The 17,820-nt window shown below is 43.4% G+C and overlaps 1 protein-coding gene across 1 annotated transcript in view; it reads left to right on the top strand.

Moving 5' to 3' along the window:
• LOC103368034 (AT-rich interactive domain-containing protein 1B-like) overlaps nucleotides 1-11,287 on the top strand; it is a 193,016-nt gene extending 181,729 nt beyond the window's left edge. Inside the window, exons 13-21 of the mRNA XM_008296268.1 lie at nucleotides 2,602-2,719; nucleotides 2,828-2,969; nucleotides 3,877-4,046; nucleotides 4,872-5,004; nucleotides 5,141-5,260; nucleotides 5,394-5,469; nucleotides 6,587-7,316; nucleotides 7,632-7,762; nucleotides 8,085-11,287. Of these exons, the coding sequence (XP_008294490.1) occupies nucleotides 2,602-2,719; nucleotides 2,828-2,969; nucleotides 3,877-4,046; nucleotides 4,872-5,004; nucleotides 5,141-5,260; nucleotides 5,394-5,469; nucleotides 6,587-7,316; nucleotides 7,632-7,762; nucleotides 8,085-9,905 (3,441 nt within the window). The 3' untranslated portion in view covers nucleotides 9,906-11,287. The remainder of the gene's footprint in view (nucleotides 1-2,601; nucleotides 2,720-2,827; nucleotides 2,970-3,876; nucleotides 4,047-4,871; nucleotides 5,005-5,140; nucleotides 5,261-5,393; nucleotides 5,470-6,586; nucleotides 7,317-7,631; nucleotides 7,763-8,084) is intronic.
• The last annotated feature ends 6,533 nt before the right edge of the window (nucleotides 11,288-17,820 follow it).

Below are 17,820 nucleotides of genomic sequence, written 5' to 3'. Positions count from 1 at the left end.
TTTATGTAACTCAATCGTTTTAGTTATATTCAAGCTTAAAGTTTTGCAGAATTGCCACCACCATAGCTCAACTGGTTGAGCTGGCGACCCATATACTGGGGCTCCGACACAGTGGTCGTGGGTTCGAATCCAGCCCATAGCCATTTGCTGCAGGTCCATCCCCCATTCTTCTCCCCACTTTCCTGTATCTCTCTCTACTGTCCTGTCAAAAAAAGGCAAAAATGCCAACAAAAAAAAAAAGTTATGCAAGGGCATGGTCTCTTGGAGTGACAGATGGGTGCCGTTTGCATCGCCCACGTCATCTCGACTCATGCTCCACCTCATTTGTCAATTAACTGGCAGTTAGGAAACCTATAGTAGAGTAGTGGTCTTCATACATGGTGTATGACTGAATCAGATAAACTAAATCGGTGTGCTTGAGAGTTGAGGGATTTTTTTTGCAAGATTTTATGATTATTTATCCACAGAGTCATATATTACAGGGAAATGGCATTTTTTAAAACCAATATTTCAGATGCACTTACTTCATATTGTACCACATAAGGTGGTTTGGATGATACGGATAACTTTTGTGCAACTTGTCTGACTGTGTGAATAAACAGGATTTTGCCCGTCCAGCTTTTTAAAATACGTCTGTGCTATTTTAGTCCACTGTATCAATTTAAGACTGCACATTTAAATGTGTACTTGATGCCAAAGCAGCTTAAAAACTGTCTTTAATGTACATAAACTTTGCTGGATCAGTTTATGTCCATTGATTTTGCTGCTGCTCCTGATGCATCCATGATTCCATTCAATTAAAGCGACTTCTTTACGACGCTGCTTACTGTAAATCCTCTTGTATTTACTTGTGGAAACTTTAAACAGACGTCAGCATTGGGACTTTTTTTCTTTGTTCCACGCCATCATTCTGAAACTTTGTTATGAAATGAGCTCAGCGCTGCAAAATAAAAAAATCCCATCCATTTCCTTGTTTACCTCTGCGTTTATCTGCTCTCCACCGCCGCCTGCACCGAAGTGCAAACTGCCCTACTGACACCCTGCCAGCCTATATATAGACTGACAGCCCAATGATGTCACTGAGGGAGCTTGTCCAGCGGGCCGGTGGGGGCGGCGCAGCGGGGCGAGCGAGTGTATATGTGTGTGTTTATGTGGTGCTGCTGGTGGTGGTGGTGGTGGTGGTGGTGGGGTGTGGGGAGTGATTAATGAGGACTGGAATGTAGAACGTAAACAAACTCGACCTCGCCGTCACCTTTCATTCACAAAACTGGCTCGGCTGACTGACTTTTTTTTTTCCTCTCTCTCTCTTCCCCCCCCTCCCCCCTTAACCACTACCACCCCTCTGGATTATGTCACCCGCTGACACACACACACACACACACACACATCAAACGTCAGCCACATGCCTCTTGCACACACACTTTTTTTTTCCCCCCTCATCGCCTCCTCTGTCATTTTTTTTCTCTCTCTCTCTCTAAATGTGGAACAGAGGGCACTTGAGTTCACGCTCTCCTCCACCTCTCCTCCATCTTCGTACCCCTCCCCTCCCCTCCCCTCTCCATATTATGTATTTGTCTGTCTGCCGGCTCGCTCTTGAAGAATGCCAAACCTCTTAACCTTGGCTAACCCCGCCATTGTTTGCACTTCTCCACGTGGGCACGAGTGTGCATGTTCATTTTTATTTTGACGCCGGGGTATCCCAGCAAGGGAAGAATTCTCGCTGACCCTTCGTTGCCCTCTCTCCTACCTCTGCTCATCATCATGGGATAACCATCTCTCCCTGTCTCTCTCTTACTCTCCTCTCTCCTATGATGTAGAGGCAGGGGGTATCATTGAATAATTCAGAATTAGCATGAATTTTTAAAGCTTAAGTCTTTCGGGGTTTTTTTTTTTCCTGTGGAAACGTGTGGTGCAGGGAAAGGCCACTGAGGCTCTTTCAGAGAAAGGCTTCTTACGCTAAATGCTCATTAAGATACTTTCATATTCTCCCTCTCTCCATCTTTGTCATCTTTTAGCTGGGGCAGTCCACATTTTCCCATTAAACCTGCTTCTGGGAATTTGTATCCCCTGGTTTCATATGCTGGGGGGTTCTTTGTGTGGAGGGCTCTTGTAGCTCTGAGCTCTCCGAGTCGTCTGAACTGAGAAAGTCGAGGAAATGTGGTGTCATAACAAGAGAGCACGCTAACCCAGTTTTAACCCCAGTTTGAGTCTCCGTGTGGAGGGATATGCTTTATTTCCCATGAAGTCGTCAGCACAAGTTTTCTCGACGTCATTTGATTTTTACCCCACATACAGTACACTCTCTTCAGATGCATCTCCGCCCCCAAGCTCAGCCCTCCACATGAACCCCTTAACAAGTCCATGGCACACCTAAAAAAAGCCAGCTAAACCATCTTCAAACAGCTTTCAAATTAAGAGCAGCGCTGCGACCGCCCGAGTGAGCTATTCCCTCTGAGAAATCCTTCCCTTTTCCCCACTGCGTCCTTCTGCACATCCTCACCCAGCCTCCTCTCCTTCCGCTAGCCCCTCTTTAGCAGTCCCTCCGTTCCCATCTCTTCAGCCCTCATGTAGGCTGTTTGCTCGGGCTCAGTTCTCATGTAGGGCATCAACGGCGAGTGCTCTGGCCTTAAGCCCAAAGTTATCTCCCTTAAACAGCACCTTGCTGCAGTGAAATCCCACTTTGGCCGTTCTAACTCAAACCAGCTCCGAGATCGTATCTGTAAGACGCGGGGGAAAGATCTCTGCAGGTCGGAATGTGTTGCGTTTTTTTTTTCTCTGTGAATTTCATGAATCACGCGGTTGTAATAATTCCACTTGTGTCTCCCAGCTAATTCAGGCGGCTCCCTCCAAGGGCCGCAGACGCCCCAGTCCTCTGGCAGCAGCTCCACAGCGGAGGCAGCAGGGGACCTGAAGCCCCCCACGCCTGCCACCACCCCTCTGGGACAGGTCACACCGCTGCCCCCCAACAGGTACCACACAGACGGACTGTGCTGCTACTACTAGTGCTTGATTTCACGCTGGCACTTATGTTACCACTAAGTGTTACTTAATCTCCCACTTCTACCAACACAGCAGTAGGAACTCCTTTTTTTTTCTCCCCGGTATGATTAATTTACTTTTGCTTTCTGCTTGTTTTCTCTCAACAAGTTATGGGTTTGTGTCATGTTCAGCTGTACAAACCTATAACAGCATGAACTTTGTCTAATGAAAACTACACTCGAGTGAATTTAAAAGGCAAAGATCTCAGTGTACAGCTGTGTTTAGGTGTGACTAGCATTTTGGTTATTGGCTCTTTATATGAGGAGTTAAGTCGTCCTCCTTCATTTCTGCTGATACCGATTAGAAACCTCAGAGCAGAGGTGCAGAAGTTCTTTGTTTGCTTGCTTTGTGATATTATGTGAGAAGAATAATTCAGTGTTGTTAAGCATCATTTAAGCACATTCTGAAGAGGCACTCACATGTTTATGACAAATACAACAAAAAAAGTAATTAGATTAAAAAATAAGAATTTAATAAATCCCGTTAAGTACCGCCCTGGAGTTCTTGACATGCTTGCGCTTGCTATTGTGTTCTCCTTTATTCTTCTGCTCCATATTATTTTAGATACTTCCTGCTGCATTACTGTTACTTTTAAGATCAAGGTTCTGCATACACACATTAATATAAACTACCAAACAGTATACTAAAATCAGCAATTAAATTCAAAATCTTTTGTATTTCATATCAAAGCTACTTCATTTAAACAATTAAAATGACAACATTGTTTCCTAGAAATTAAAGCGCTGCATCGCACAGAACATCCTGTTAATGCTTCAAACCATCGTCAGTACCTCTCTCTTACAGCTTCCTCCTCCTTATCTCCCCCTCTTTGTCCAGGAGCAGTGTAAGCATACAGGACCCCTTCTCGGAGGTGAGCGACCCGGCCTTCCAGAAGCGGGCTCCCACCCTGCCCCCCTCGGCTCCTTACCAGCAGGGCCTCAGCATGCCCGACATGATGATGAGGATGCAGTACGACGCCAAGGACCCCTTCGCCGGCATGAGGAAGAGTGAGTGAGGCGCACGCTCTGACACCTTTTCACCCCGAAACTCAAGGCCTGAGCGTTTTTGTTTTAATCAACTTCAACAACTCAACAAACACACTGAAAACTTCTTCCTTAAACTTGGTATAAACTCATACGGCTCCTTGCCAAAATGACTCATGTATCCCAAAGCCATTGTTCTTTTCATCTGGCTCGTCGGCCTAATTCGTTGTCTCGTCATCATGTCATCTCACATCAGGACAGCTGTGTGTGTGTGTGTTTCCACTACAAGAGCTATGAAAGGAGACGAGAACTGTTTGTTACACCACGCGTCCCTTTATCGAAAAACACGGCAGCCCGTCTGATGTTCTTGTAGCTTAGCCTTCGTCTCATCCTAACTTTGTTCATCCTTTTCATCCGCCTCATTTTCAACCTTTCATCCTTTCCACCCCGCTGAGAAGCACCTGTTTTGACCAACTCGTGCGGTTTAGTTTTCAGAACAAACAGTAGTTTTAGAAAGAATGGCGGCTCCTCTGAAGGCTGGAGAGAATGGAGTCTGAATGAATAATATGGTGGATGATAGCTGCATAACAACGCTTACAGCCTCAGAACAATAGGTTTAATCATTGCAAGGCGGTGAATATTCATAGAGGGATGCTGCCACCTGCTGGTAAGAAGAAAATATGATTTGAGCATTTAAAAGAGTGCTCTGCTGCTTGTTTCCAGAACATATAGCTAAACTTTTTTCCCTTCTCCATACCTTTTAAATGTTATGCTGTGTCATTTTGTTTATGTTGTCTTGATTGTGATATTTTGAGATGCATTTAACCGGTTTGTTTTCTTCCTGCACAGTGGCAGGAGCGGATCCCTACATGCCAGGCCAGATGCCCGGTGGTGGTATGCAGGAGATGTATGGTCGTCCCCCGTCAGCCCTGAGCATGAGCCAAAGGTCACAGTACCCGTACGGACCAGGCTACGACAGGAGGTACGCACACAAAACGCCCAGAGAGGGTTATCATATTGGGCTTTCGTATTATTTCTTAAATAGCTAAATGTTGACTAGTAGTGTATAATAGACATCATGACAGTGAAGCATGAAGACTCTCCTGTTTAATCCTCAGACCGGACCATGTGATGGGGATGGAGGGAACCATGGGTCCCCCTGGGAGTCAGAACAGCATGGGGCCTTCCAACAGCGAGGGCAGCATGTACTCTCCCAGCAGATACCCTTCACAGCAGAGGTCAGCGCTCTCATGTGTGCATGTTTAGCAGAGTGTATAAAAGTCAGATAAGAAGGTGAACTACATGTCTGCTTTGCTGCGTATTAATCAGTGGGTTTCCTCTCTCTCTTCTTTTTTTTTTTTTCTATTTCAGACACGATGGCTACGGCCAGCAGTATCCCAGCATGCCATATGGGATGCATCCATCTGGGATGTACCCACAGCAACAGGTGAGAGGCGGATCATCTGTATGTTCTCAGTACTGTTGACTGGACTTTATGCTGTAGGTTTCACTGTATTAACACCTCCTAGACTTATTACTGAAGAAATCCCAGAGAGACATCCTGTTCGTTAGAGCAGTCGTTAACTGGAAATATTCTAAGAATGTCAGGCCAAGGATAATAAATTAAACCTGTAACTGCATTAAACAATGAGTAATATATTGTATATTGTGGGTTTTTGTTTCTAATTTTTCTTTGGACATTTTTGTTTCTTGTGGGCATTTCATTATGATAAAATCAATGTCTTTTTTATCCACACTAATAAAGTAAAGTCGACCTTTGCTTGCTAATATTGAGCAGTCCCTAATAATGACACTCGTGAATTGGCTTAATCAATGATCCAGTCTTGACTGTGTACATTATTTTTCAATCTGATAAAAGTTTTTAATGTAATAAAGGAGTAAAGTCGAACTTTTTTTAGTGTCTTAGTTGAAAATATCGTCTGTTTATTAGTAGTAGTAAATGAACAGTAAGTAGGTGAGTAAACTTTATGAAAATGTACCATATCGATTGTAATGCTGCCTCACGGTGGACGTTTTCAATGTTTTTGGCCTCACACTGTGCCAGCGTCTCAGATTCAGTAAGAAACCAAAAATGTTTCAAAGATTTATCCCGGCAGCCATCTTGGTAGCGCACCTAGCCAGTTATTTCAGGCTAACAACGCAGCCCTCTATTTAAATAAAAGGAAATGCAATTTTAATTGTCAACAGGACATAACAACTACATTTGTTGTTGTACTTCTACTATGTATATGCACAGCTTGACCTCACTTGAGTAAGTGCAGCAACACGATTGGCTGTAGCGTTTCTCAGTTCAACTGTTACAAAACACAAGATTCACTTTTTGGAGGAAAGGGGCGGGACTTGTCATACCATCTTTGGCGTAACTGAATTCTCTTTAAACTAATTCTATTGTATGTATAAATGAAGTTATTTGTAGTTATCATTGATAAAATTTTGAAGACTACTAAAGCAATGGAATGAAGACATTTCTTGTGTCATGGATGTGCGTTTTGATGGGATTAGCATAAAATTAGCACTGACAATATGCTTCCTTGCTTCAGCAGGGCTACAAGCGGCCCATGGATGGAATGTACGGCCCCCCGCCCAAGAGACACGAGAACGACATGTATGCCATGCAGTACACCAGCCAGCAGCCGGACATGTACAACCACTATGGCGGTGGCTATTCAGGCCCGGAACACAGGCCGATCCAGGGACAGTTCCCTTACCCTTACCCCCGCGACCGTATGGCCCCCTCAGGGCAGAGCCAACACAGTATGATGGGCGGGGGGCCCACTCCTAATCACGCTGCTGATGGGCCCAACATGTGGCCTTCGAGAACAGACCTCGGCTATCCTTACCCTAACAGACAGGGGCCGCCGTCACAAATGCCACCTTTTGGTTCGATCTGTAGAGACGACATGGACGGTCGGCAGGAGCAGTGGCACCGTCAGTCCCCCTACATGTCATCGTCAGGTGGCATGCCTCCCTTGTCTTCACGCCAGCCCTCATCTTACTCCAACTCCCCGTCCATGGCCAACCACCTGCCCAGAGCACCAAGCCCAGGGGCCTTCCAGCGCTCCATGGACTCCCGAATGTCACCCAGCAAAGCACCCTTCATGTCACCCATGAAGATGCCTAAGCCCGGGTTGGCCATGATGGGTTCTCAGGGCAGTGGACCCATTGGTCAGTTTCCTCCTAACCTGAGGAGGGATCTCAACTACCCTCCAGGGTCGATGGAGGCCACCATGCCGATCCTCAAGCCTCGACGCAAGCTCACGTCCAAAGACAGTGGTGAGATGGAGTCCCATTCTTTCAAAGAACGAATGGTGGTTTAAGAATATGCACTGCTGGTTGTTTAATTCTACTTGTTCATGTTCTAGCTTGCAAAGTTGCGGTTCAAAGTATTTTCATGCTATTAAAGGAATACCATTTTAGCGCTGCTGTACAGTTAAATTCAATTTTCAGGTAGAACTAGCGCAACATGAGGCAAATTTTTATTAAAGGAATTACAATGATCCACTCTGTTCTGTGTCCCTTTTATCATTTGGACAAAGTCTGATGATTTTTCTCTTCCTGGTTCCAAAAATCCCCCTGTTTTAATCTCAGGAACGCCTGAGGCCTGGCGCGTGATGATGTCTCTGAAGTCTGGCCTGCTGGCAGAGAGCACATGGGCTTTAGACACCATCAACATCCTGCTGTATGATGACAGCACTGTGGCCTCCTTTAACCTCTCCCAGGTAAAACCGGTTTAATGACTTTAACTCACAAATGACTGACAGAACAGATTCATTTAGCCCCGTCAGAGCATGCTGTGACAGTGTGACGTCCAGCGTGTTCCTTTAAACCTAAATATAATCACACCATTTTGAGTTTTCATTTCAGTCCAAAGGATTTCAGGATAGTATGGCTATTTGAAAACAAGCGATCTGAATAAAAAAAAATCTCTCTAGATTTTAATTCTGGCTTTTGTTCACCATCTGGGACTACTTGGCAACACATGTCTCGTGTCTTTCTGCCTAAATTGTTGACAGTGATGATATTTTGTCTTTGCTTGATCAGTTGCCTGGATTCCTGGAGCTCATTGTGGAGTACTTCCGTCGCTGCCTGATTGAGATCTTTGGCATCCTGGAAGAGTTTGAGGTGGGGACTGTGGCTCACAAAAGCCTTTTGCATCCTGCTTCCACCCAGAAAGAAGGACATATCCCTGACCAGGAAACAAGCTCTACCGTCCAACCTGAACCGGAGTCCTCCCCAGCAACGGAGATCCAGGTGGACCAAGCAGGAGACATGGTGGAGGAAACTCCACCCGTCGCCGCAGAGCCAGCTGAGGTAAGCAGCGAGAAGGAGGAGCCAGACGTGAGCATAAAAAAGGAGGACAAGAATGAAGAGGACAGCAAAAAAGAGGGAAAAGAAGAAGAGAGCGAAAAAGGAACGGGGAGTAAAAAGGAGTCTGCGGATCAGCCTGCTGCAGAGTTAGAACCTAAACCCAAACAAGCCAGCAAATATGATAAGCTCCCCATCAAGATTGTCCATAAAGAGGACCTGATTGAAGACATGACCGAGCACTTAGGTTACGTCACTGAGTTCACCAGTGGGCTGCTACACTGGCAGGCTGGTGGAGGCGACTCCACCGCACACATTCAGACACACTTTGAACCCCGGAGCGAACAGCCTGCCAGGGCGGACGAAAAGACAAGAAACGGGAACAAACAGGAAAACGAGACGGACGACGAAAAGAAACAACCACTAAAACATATCACTGCTACTATTGATGATGTTTTGTGCGCCAGGGTTGACGCCCTCTCTTACGCCCACCCTGCACGCTCCCTGCCATCTTACCCCTTCAGGGTGCATCCAGATGGGGAGCAGGACCACATCACCTTGCTCGAGGACGAGCCCCGCTGTCTGGACGAGGCCCCGCTCACCACAACCTCTGCCTGGCAGGATTCTCTGTCCAAGCGATGCCTCTGCATCTCCAACATCGTCCGGAGTCTGTCCTTTATCCCCGGGAATGACTTGGATATGTCACGCCACCCAGCTCTGGTTCTTCTTCTGGGCAGGCTGCTCCTGCTGCACCACCTGCACCCGGAGAGGAACAGGGCGCCCCCTAGCTACCAGAGAGACGAGCAGCAGGAGCGGGGCCTGTCGAGTAGCAAAGAGGAGTGGTGGTGGGAGTGTCTGAGCCTGCTCAGGGAGAATGCCATGGTCACTCTTGCCAATATTTCGGGCCAGCTGGATCTCTCCACCTATTCAGACACTATCTGCCTCCCCGTCTTGGATGGCCTTCTCCACTGGATGGTTTGCCCCTCAGCTGAAGCCCAGGACCCCTTTCCATCAGCAGCGCCCCACTCCCAGCTCACTCCCCAAAGGCTGGTGCTGGAATGCCTCTGCAAGCTGAGCATCCAGGAAGGCAACGTCGACCTCCTGCTAGCTACGCCGCCTTTCAGCCGACAGGAGAAACTCTTTACGGTCTTGGTGCGCTACGTGGGTCAGAGGAAGGCCCAGGTGTACAGGGAGATGGCGGTGGCGGTCCTCTCCCACCTGGCACAGGGAGACCCCACAGCGGCACGTGCCATAGCCATGCAGAAGGGCAGCGTGGGTAATTTAGTGGGCTTCTTGGAGGATGGTGTTAGCATGGCGCAATACCAGCAGAACCCTCACAGCTTGCTGCACATGGGGCACCCTCCTATGGACCCACCCAGTATAAACATGATGTGCAGAGCAGCTAAAGGCCTGTTGGCTATGGCTAAAGTGGAGGAGAACAAAACAGAGTTTGTACTGTATGAAAGCAGATTATTAGACATCTCAATTTCCTCGGTGCTCAACGCGGGAGTGGTTGCCATTATTTGCCAAGTTCTGTTCCACTTAGGGAAATTATGACAGGAGGAGAGGCAGGACTCGCGCGGCAGACACTAAGGCTAACAAGAAATTTCTGTGGTTTTCTATTTTTATTTATCAAAATGACAGAAAATGTTTGTGTTTTTTAAAAAGAAATATCCACATAAACAAAATGTCTCTATATATGTATAGCTTCTGGGCCCTGTTTAAAAAAAGAAAAAGAAAAAAAAAGTGGGTTTGGGATTTGAAAGCTCATTTTAATACAAATATTTAATACCTGCTGGTGTTGGATTGCTACGTTTGATATTTTGTTTGGCATTTGTTTTCGTTTGTTTACTTTTTCAGCCAAAGCTGCCACCAGACGTTGGTGCTGAATTACGTGGTTCCTTTTGAGTCGATGAGATGTTTTTCAGTTTTATAAATGCTAATATACTCATCAACATTTTGTTAATGGAGAGTATTTATTTAAAATGTGACACTGTACAGTAGTTTGAACTTTTTTGCCAACAGTTGTCGGGGAGGGGGGGGAGAAAAAAAAACACTGACTTTTTAAACTGAAATGTATATGTCTCCATCGCTGGAAGATACATTGTGCAATAGGACTAGAGCAAGTTGTCCCTTTTTGAGAACAGGAGGATGTAGATCTTCGAAGACACCCGCAGTGTGTGCTTTAGGCCATGAGGAGGCAGCATTGCACCAGCCAATCAACATAAGAGAAGAGCATCTGTCAAAAAAGAAGTGTCTAATTTATCAATCATAGCCTCAGTGACTTTCACAGATGAACTTTGTGTTTCCTAAGCACTTGTGTTATGTCTGTATTTTTTCATCACTGTGTATATAAACCGTTGTACAATGGACGCACATGATTCTTTCGGTCTCTATCGAGCATAGCAGGAGATGGGACTTTCTGACTATTATAACAAATGCTTTTATTGTTGGTAAAATTTGGTATTGTTATTATACATATTTTGTTAATGAGGTCAGATATTTGAACATGGCAGATGTACCTGATGTTTCAATGTAAAAAAAATTCCTGTATGCATTGTATTATAGCTGAGAAAACAATCGCTTTGGTAATCAAACGTGGAAGTGCCAGGGTGAGAGGATAACTAGGTGAGGTTACACGAGAAAAACTGAACATGTTTCTGTTCGTTACTGTCCTCCATTCATGTCAATGGGCATATTTTTGAATCTACATAATGCTCTAAAAGAAACATGTGAAAAGAACCTTCAAAATGTCCTGAAAGCTCATTGTAAAATTTGCCTTTTTTCATATGACTCCATGTCTCTTTTATTCAGTATACACATTTATACTCTGTGCTGCACATGTCACAAATAAATGTACGATGAACATCGTTAAGCACTGGAGACGTTGCATTATGTCCAGACAATCTTAGGCCAATAAAACAAACATCAACTGCTTACTTGGGCTGTCTTCTATTGATTTCATTATCAGAGCAACAGCTGACTTTTGCAGCCTTAAAGTGTTCCTTTACATCAACCAAAACACTGCAGCGTGTACGTTTGTATGTTGTCTGACTGATCATTTGCTTGTATTTAATCTTAACAACAGATGGCTGTTATTGAGGTCTATGATGCATTTTAAATATTTTATGTTAAGATGATAATTAAATTAATATTTTAGAGCAGGCTCATAGTGCTCCTGACATTACATTCAAACAATAACACATTTAATTAATAATAACTGTTAATTAGTACAGTAACATTTTCTTTCTGGGAATAAGTAAAGTATTTACTGAATGCATGCTGATTAAGATGGAGCTATTTAGTTGTGTGATTAAACACAATATCGCAGCAACTCTCTGACGGTTTATACAATGAAACACGTCCCAGTTTCCAGCCCTGAGGTACACCCAGACACTGAGTGGTGTCTGATTTTTTCATTGTGTCAAGGACCAGCTCACGCTTATCACTATTTGTTGGGGACTTTGTAAAGGTGCTGCAGACACAAAAACCTTCCATTGATTCTATTGATTCCCTGACTAAACTCTTGCTTCAGTCAGTTTTGACTTCATGCGTCTCACTTTCTCTATTCAACAAGCTTAAACTAGGGCAGTGGGTTGGCCAATTTCAAAATAGTTGCAAAATGTCATAATTAATATATCAGATTAAATAATGACGCTTAATAATTTAGTTATTCGGCTGGTTCTTAACTGCACAAGTCCCATTACTGTTCTTATGGGACTCTAATCTCACTCTTGACAGCTGCCTCTTAGAACAACAGTTTGCATCATTTGCTCATTAAGAAAGAGGTCAGTGGCCTTTTTCTAAATCCCAGCAAAGCGCTCACAGCGTCCAGTATCGTCTCAAAGCTTTTCTGCGACTAAGTTCAAGTAAGGAAAGGAAAATCATCAAACTTAAGACAACAAGAATAGAATAGAATAGAATAGAATAGAACTTTATTGATCCCTTTGGTGCAAACCTCAGGGAAATTGTTGAAATTGTTGAATCTGAGAGCTGTTGTGAAAACATGAATAATTTTAAACCTAGAGACACAAGGACATCAGTGATTTCTCTTGTGAGAAGCAAACCACCTTGGAATTAATCTTTCCAAAACTTTCATTTTGCAGCATTATTAGAAAAATGTTTGATTGCCAGGAAAAGATTCTTAGAGTGCACACAATGGTTTGGTTTATGTTAATTTTGCTTTGTTTCCTGTTTTTGTTGTTGATTATAGGACATGTTGGCAACTTTAACATCTATTTTGTTTTGTGATTTCTGTGCATATAGTGATGTTAATCTACAGGTTGTGTTTCTCCTATTTGACATCACTTCGTCGACCTTTCAACCACAGTCCTGCTTGATCTGAGTTCATCAAATCTGCACATTAAATTATTAGTTTAGTTTTGACCTTCTGTGACTTTAACCACGTTGAAGAAAAGGAGAAGAAATATCTGTTGTCTTTCCTTCTTTTTTTTTTACTCAAAACTGCGCAACGAATCCCATGACCACATTACATTTGACTTTTAACAACTGCGGCTTTATTCACAATTTTAGAAATGTTTGACCTCGCGACCTAGTTACAGACCTCTGGAGTCAAGTCGCATTATTCAGCAGGCATGTATTAACGGTGAGGATGGGGGATATGTTGACTTTACGTGGTGTTCAATGCCGTCATAAAGTGTCGAGACAAACATGGCAAGTCATTCATGCATTTAAAATAGAGTAGTCATGTTCGTTATAGTAATTTACTGATACAGTTTGTTATGGAGGATACCAGAAAGTCTCCTATATGATACTGCATGAAGGTCTTAAAAGTAAAAATGTGAGCAGAGAATTGTGGTGCCAAAGATTGACAGTGGTGTAAATGGTCAACATGAAAACAAAGATAATGTTATTACAGTAAATCCATATCACATTTTCTTATTTCCTTCAGTTTTTTTCCCTTCATAATTGAATCTCTAATCTAATGTTTGTTATTATTATAATTTCAGAACACAAACATCGGATATAAACAGAAGACACATGAATGATGCGCTCAATACTCCTATTTTATCCTAAACTCCCTTTTATAGTACTTTCTCTGGCAGCACTTAGGAAAAAAAAGAGACACAACTGCCAACAACCCATTTTATTTTGTTCCACATAATAAATGCATCAGCTGCTACTTTCTGTTTATTTTTTATTGAATAGTCTTTTTTTTTTCTTCCAAAGATTTTTATTTTTTTTTTACTTCTTCTTGAGTTACAATTGACATCTTTATCACTCCCTTTCCTTTGCCAGGGGATATGCAAGGATAATATCGAGTCCTATTTTAAGCTGCCTTTAATAATAGCATTCCTGAGGTTGACAACAAAGGCAATAACCAGCCTCGTCACAGTTTAGGCTTCAAAGAAAGATAGTTCGCCGGGTTTCCTGGCTGCAGAAAGGTGCGATCACTCATCCTCATCTTATTAAAATGTTAGCGACACCTTAAAATGAATGTCGGTGGTTAACGGTTTGATTGATTTCTAACTAAAGCCCGTAAGTCTTGGCGTCTGACTGCATTGTTGTTGCGCATTATAAACAGACCCCTGAACGTTTTCAATTTCAGCATGTCATTTGGAGTTTGGAGGGAAAGTGGGTTGCTGTACTTTTTTGGTGATGGAGGATGCGTTTCACGTAGGCAGCCAACCGCAGGAGAAAACCTCCCACACTCCTGTGCCTCTGAAAAGCTGAGTCATCGAGCTCTGACAGGATGGATGTGGTGGCTGGGAGGAAGCCTGGGCCCGTCATTGGCTACTGCTGGCCTGGGTACCCTCTCCTGCCGGCTAACGTAGGTAGATGAATGAGAATTGGGTGAAAACAGCAGAGACTGCGCTGACCTTTCCAGTGATGAGACATAACATATGTGTGGTAGCAGCGGTGCGTTCACCAAATCAGGCCACGTTTAATAACTGTGGGCATGGAGAGTATATTAGCCTCTTGATGAGGCTTTGATCTGACTGTGTTCTTTCATCCGGTGCAGCTTTCTAAACGAAACAATACTGCCTGGATGAGGCCTTGGCAGGATGTGATTCAAGCCCATGTTGTTCTTGGATTTGCACTCAAAGGGTCTATCATGTCCACCCATTTCCCACCACAAACATAGCTCCAGCCATATGTCAGCACGCTGCCTAATGAGCGCCACGGTTAAGGAATTAGTCTGGAGGGCTTACAGATCATTAGCAACCATTAAAAACATCCACAGCTTTCCAACAGATTAAGTGCAGCATGTGCCACTTGGTAGCTTCACATGCCCAGCAGTGGCAGCTAGTCATGCTCTCCACAAGTGTGCATCTCACAGCTCTGCGCGCAGCCGCTTCCTCAGAAATACCATATTGTATGTGTGACTGTGTTTAACCTCTGATCAGATCAATGAGCCTGAATACTCGATACGACTTCCATACAACAAATGCATTGGCGGAACATAAAAGTGCAGTGAAAATAGATGTTTTCCTTCCTTGCAAGATGTTTGATTCTGAACAATTAAGTCGTCTCACATTACATGAAAAGCAGCCGGGCTTCTTTTCAGAGAAAGTGGATAATTGCACGGCTGTGGGAGTGAATGAGCTAAACCGCCTGAGTGACTTCAGAGCTGGATGAGGAGGTGTGTGTGTGTGAGTGTGTGTGTGTGTGTGTGTGTGTGTGCACGTGTGTGTTAGTGCATGTGTAGGTGTTAAGCTGAGGACAGATGACAGAGGAGCTGTAGGACGATGATGAAATCATCTGTACTAATCGAGCCGAACAGGAAATTGCATCACGGGTGAACTGTACTCGGCGTGCGAGCGGAGCACGAGTGTGGCGACATCACCTCATGTCTGTTTTCACCAGAAACACAGTTAATATGACTGACAGCGCCTGCATGTAGTGTAAGCAAATGTTTGATTTGTCAGCCTTTTTATCTTCCGAAATCCTGTTGAGTCATTCAACAGTCATCCTGTCTGTTAAACTTGTGCTCCAGAGGACATTCCTGAAGTGAACTTTGGGGATTTTTTGCAGTTGAGAACACAACAATAAAGAGGCTTCATATCGATAGATCTATTATATATACACTGTGAAATAATAAATATTATGGTTCACATTAAATGTAATTATTTTTCCTTGATTTGTCAAAGATATTTAATGGACTACAGTTTGTCATGTCCTGCTGCATTTCAATACATTCTCTTAATCCATGAAAACATGACTTGCCTTATCCCTTATCCTTTATTGTTGTATGTAGATTAGTGGGACATGCATTTTTTAATTCAGAGATGGGATCAGTTCTGCATCATACAGATTAAAGGCACATTGTTATTTATGGTATGTATCTGCAATTCACAGTTTCTACATTTTTAAAGAAAAGAAGGTTGGACTTTACAGGCAGCGACAGACACAGTTCATGATTGATCATCGTAGCAACACTGTAAATACAATATATTGGAAACAGTAAACACTAAATGTAAATAAGTAAATGAATAACTAAATAGCAATAGTAATACTGCAAAAATACTGTAAAAAATACTGGTGACCATAGCTACCAGTTTATTTCATTGCAATTTTTCTGGAAAATATGTTGCAGTGTAGGTGTCTCGGTGGTTAGCACCGTTGCCTCACAGCTAGAAGGTCACCGGTTTGCGTCCCGGTGAGGACACCCGGGATCGTTCTGCGTGGAGTCTCCATGTTCTCCCCGTGCAGCGTGGGTTCTCTCCAGGTTCTCCAGCTCAGCTAGGTGTGAATGTGAGTGTGCTTGGTTGTCTGTCTCTAAGTGTAGCCCTGTGATAGACTGGTGACCTTCACCCTGAGTCAGCTGGGATAGACTCCAGCCCCCTGTGACCCTAGTGAGGATTAAGCGGTGTATTGATGATGGATGGATGTTGCAGTGTAGTTTGCTGGGAGACATCCACTATAATATCAAACATTACATATCTTCCATTTTTCCTGGTGTTATGGGCTGGTTCCATGCTAGTTTACTAGAAAGTGTATTCTGAGAACAGGCTACTGTCATTCCACTGAACACCTTTTTTTCTTCTGTTGTCTGGCTCACTGCACATATGGATTTTCCCACTTTGCCTTCAAGCTCCCTGCATATTTAACTAACATGGCATGAATAGAAGTGATAATACGAAGAACAGAATTTGCCCATTTTATAATTTTAAACATCCTGTCATACGTTTTATAGGTGTGGTTACAATAGTAGTGGAGGCTGAAAATATCTTCTGAGCTGCAGGAGATGTTTTTTGTTGTTGTTGCGGTACCACAGTTGGCCACCAGTCACTTAACAATTATCTCATCGAGCCACTGTCATTCTCTGAGTCAGTGTCAATGTGACTCCCCCAGTTCCTCTGTGCTACCTATTTCCATTTTCGTTCATTCCTACCGAAGACAGCAGTATTTTATTTTTCAGTGCCTTTTGTGTTTCTGTCTGTGAGCAAGAGTCTTCTATACAAAGGCGGTTAGAGTGGCGATATTTTGTCAAGATATCGTTGTCTGGATACAAAACCTGTGTGTAGCTGTAGCGCCCTGCCAGCGCTTTTCTTCAAAAGAAAGTTTCTATATAGGCCTTGACAGAGCAGCAGCTTGTTTTAGTTTTACCTAATTAAAATAATCATTATCATAATCAAGACACATCAAAAGCATAAATTATAACAAATAAGCTTCCTTAACTTGCAATAGTGCACTGACGGCATTTAGCTGGGGTGTTGTCATCGTCTGCCAAATACTGACTGTGTGCTGGAGGGTAAAGCTGTATTACTTAATTTGTAAATGTCTACAGATGCTCTTATTTTATTTTATTTAACCTTTATTTAACCAGGAAAAGGCTCATTGAGATTCAACATTTCTTTTTCAAGAGTGTCCTGGTCAAGACAGGCAGCAGCACAACTGACAGATGAGGTCACATCAGCATCCACACAGACATCAGACTCATTATACACGGTGAAATTACATTTAGAAGATAAGAAATCAACATATCAGCAGAGATCAGAAACGTAACTCGCAAAAATAATCACCTGTCAAAACATCTCCAGACTGATGCTTCTGCCTCCAAGTCATTTAAGAACACTTTAGGGTTTTTTAAGGGGGCCGGTTTTTTCTGAAGTTTTTCCGGTTGGGGGGAATTTTAAAGGTTTTTTTTCCCTGTTCTGTTCTAACCTTGGGAACAGACAGTAACAATAGATCCTGGGACCTCTGACTGTAACTACCTGCTGCTTTTGGACAAATAGAAATCTGTAAATTACAAGGAAGCAAGCCTAAGATAGATTTATAAATTACAACGTGCCAGTGTTTTTTTCCTTTGTGTGGTCAAATCTGACCATCCAACATGAGAGGACAACAAACGGTGATGAGTAGAAGACTTAAAATTAGCGTTAAACCCTAAAGGACTGTAATAAACTGAATCTAAAACACTCAGGCTTTGAGCGGAAGCATTCATGTATGTCGTGTCTCCATAGTCCAACACAGACGTTTATCTGGATTAAACAATCATAACATGCAA

Source organism: Stegastes partitus, unplaced genomic scaffold, assembly GCF_000690725.1.
Source record: "Stegastes partitus isolate 25-593 unplaced genomic scaffold, Stegastes_partitus-1.0.2 Scaffold1115, whole genome shotgun sequence".
NCBI lineage: Eukaryota > Metazoa > Chordata > Actinopteri > Pomacentridae > Stegastes > Stegastes partitus.
This window is presented reverse-complemented; position numbering and strand designations above follow the sequence as displayed.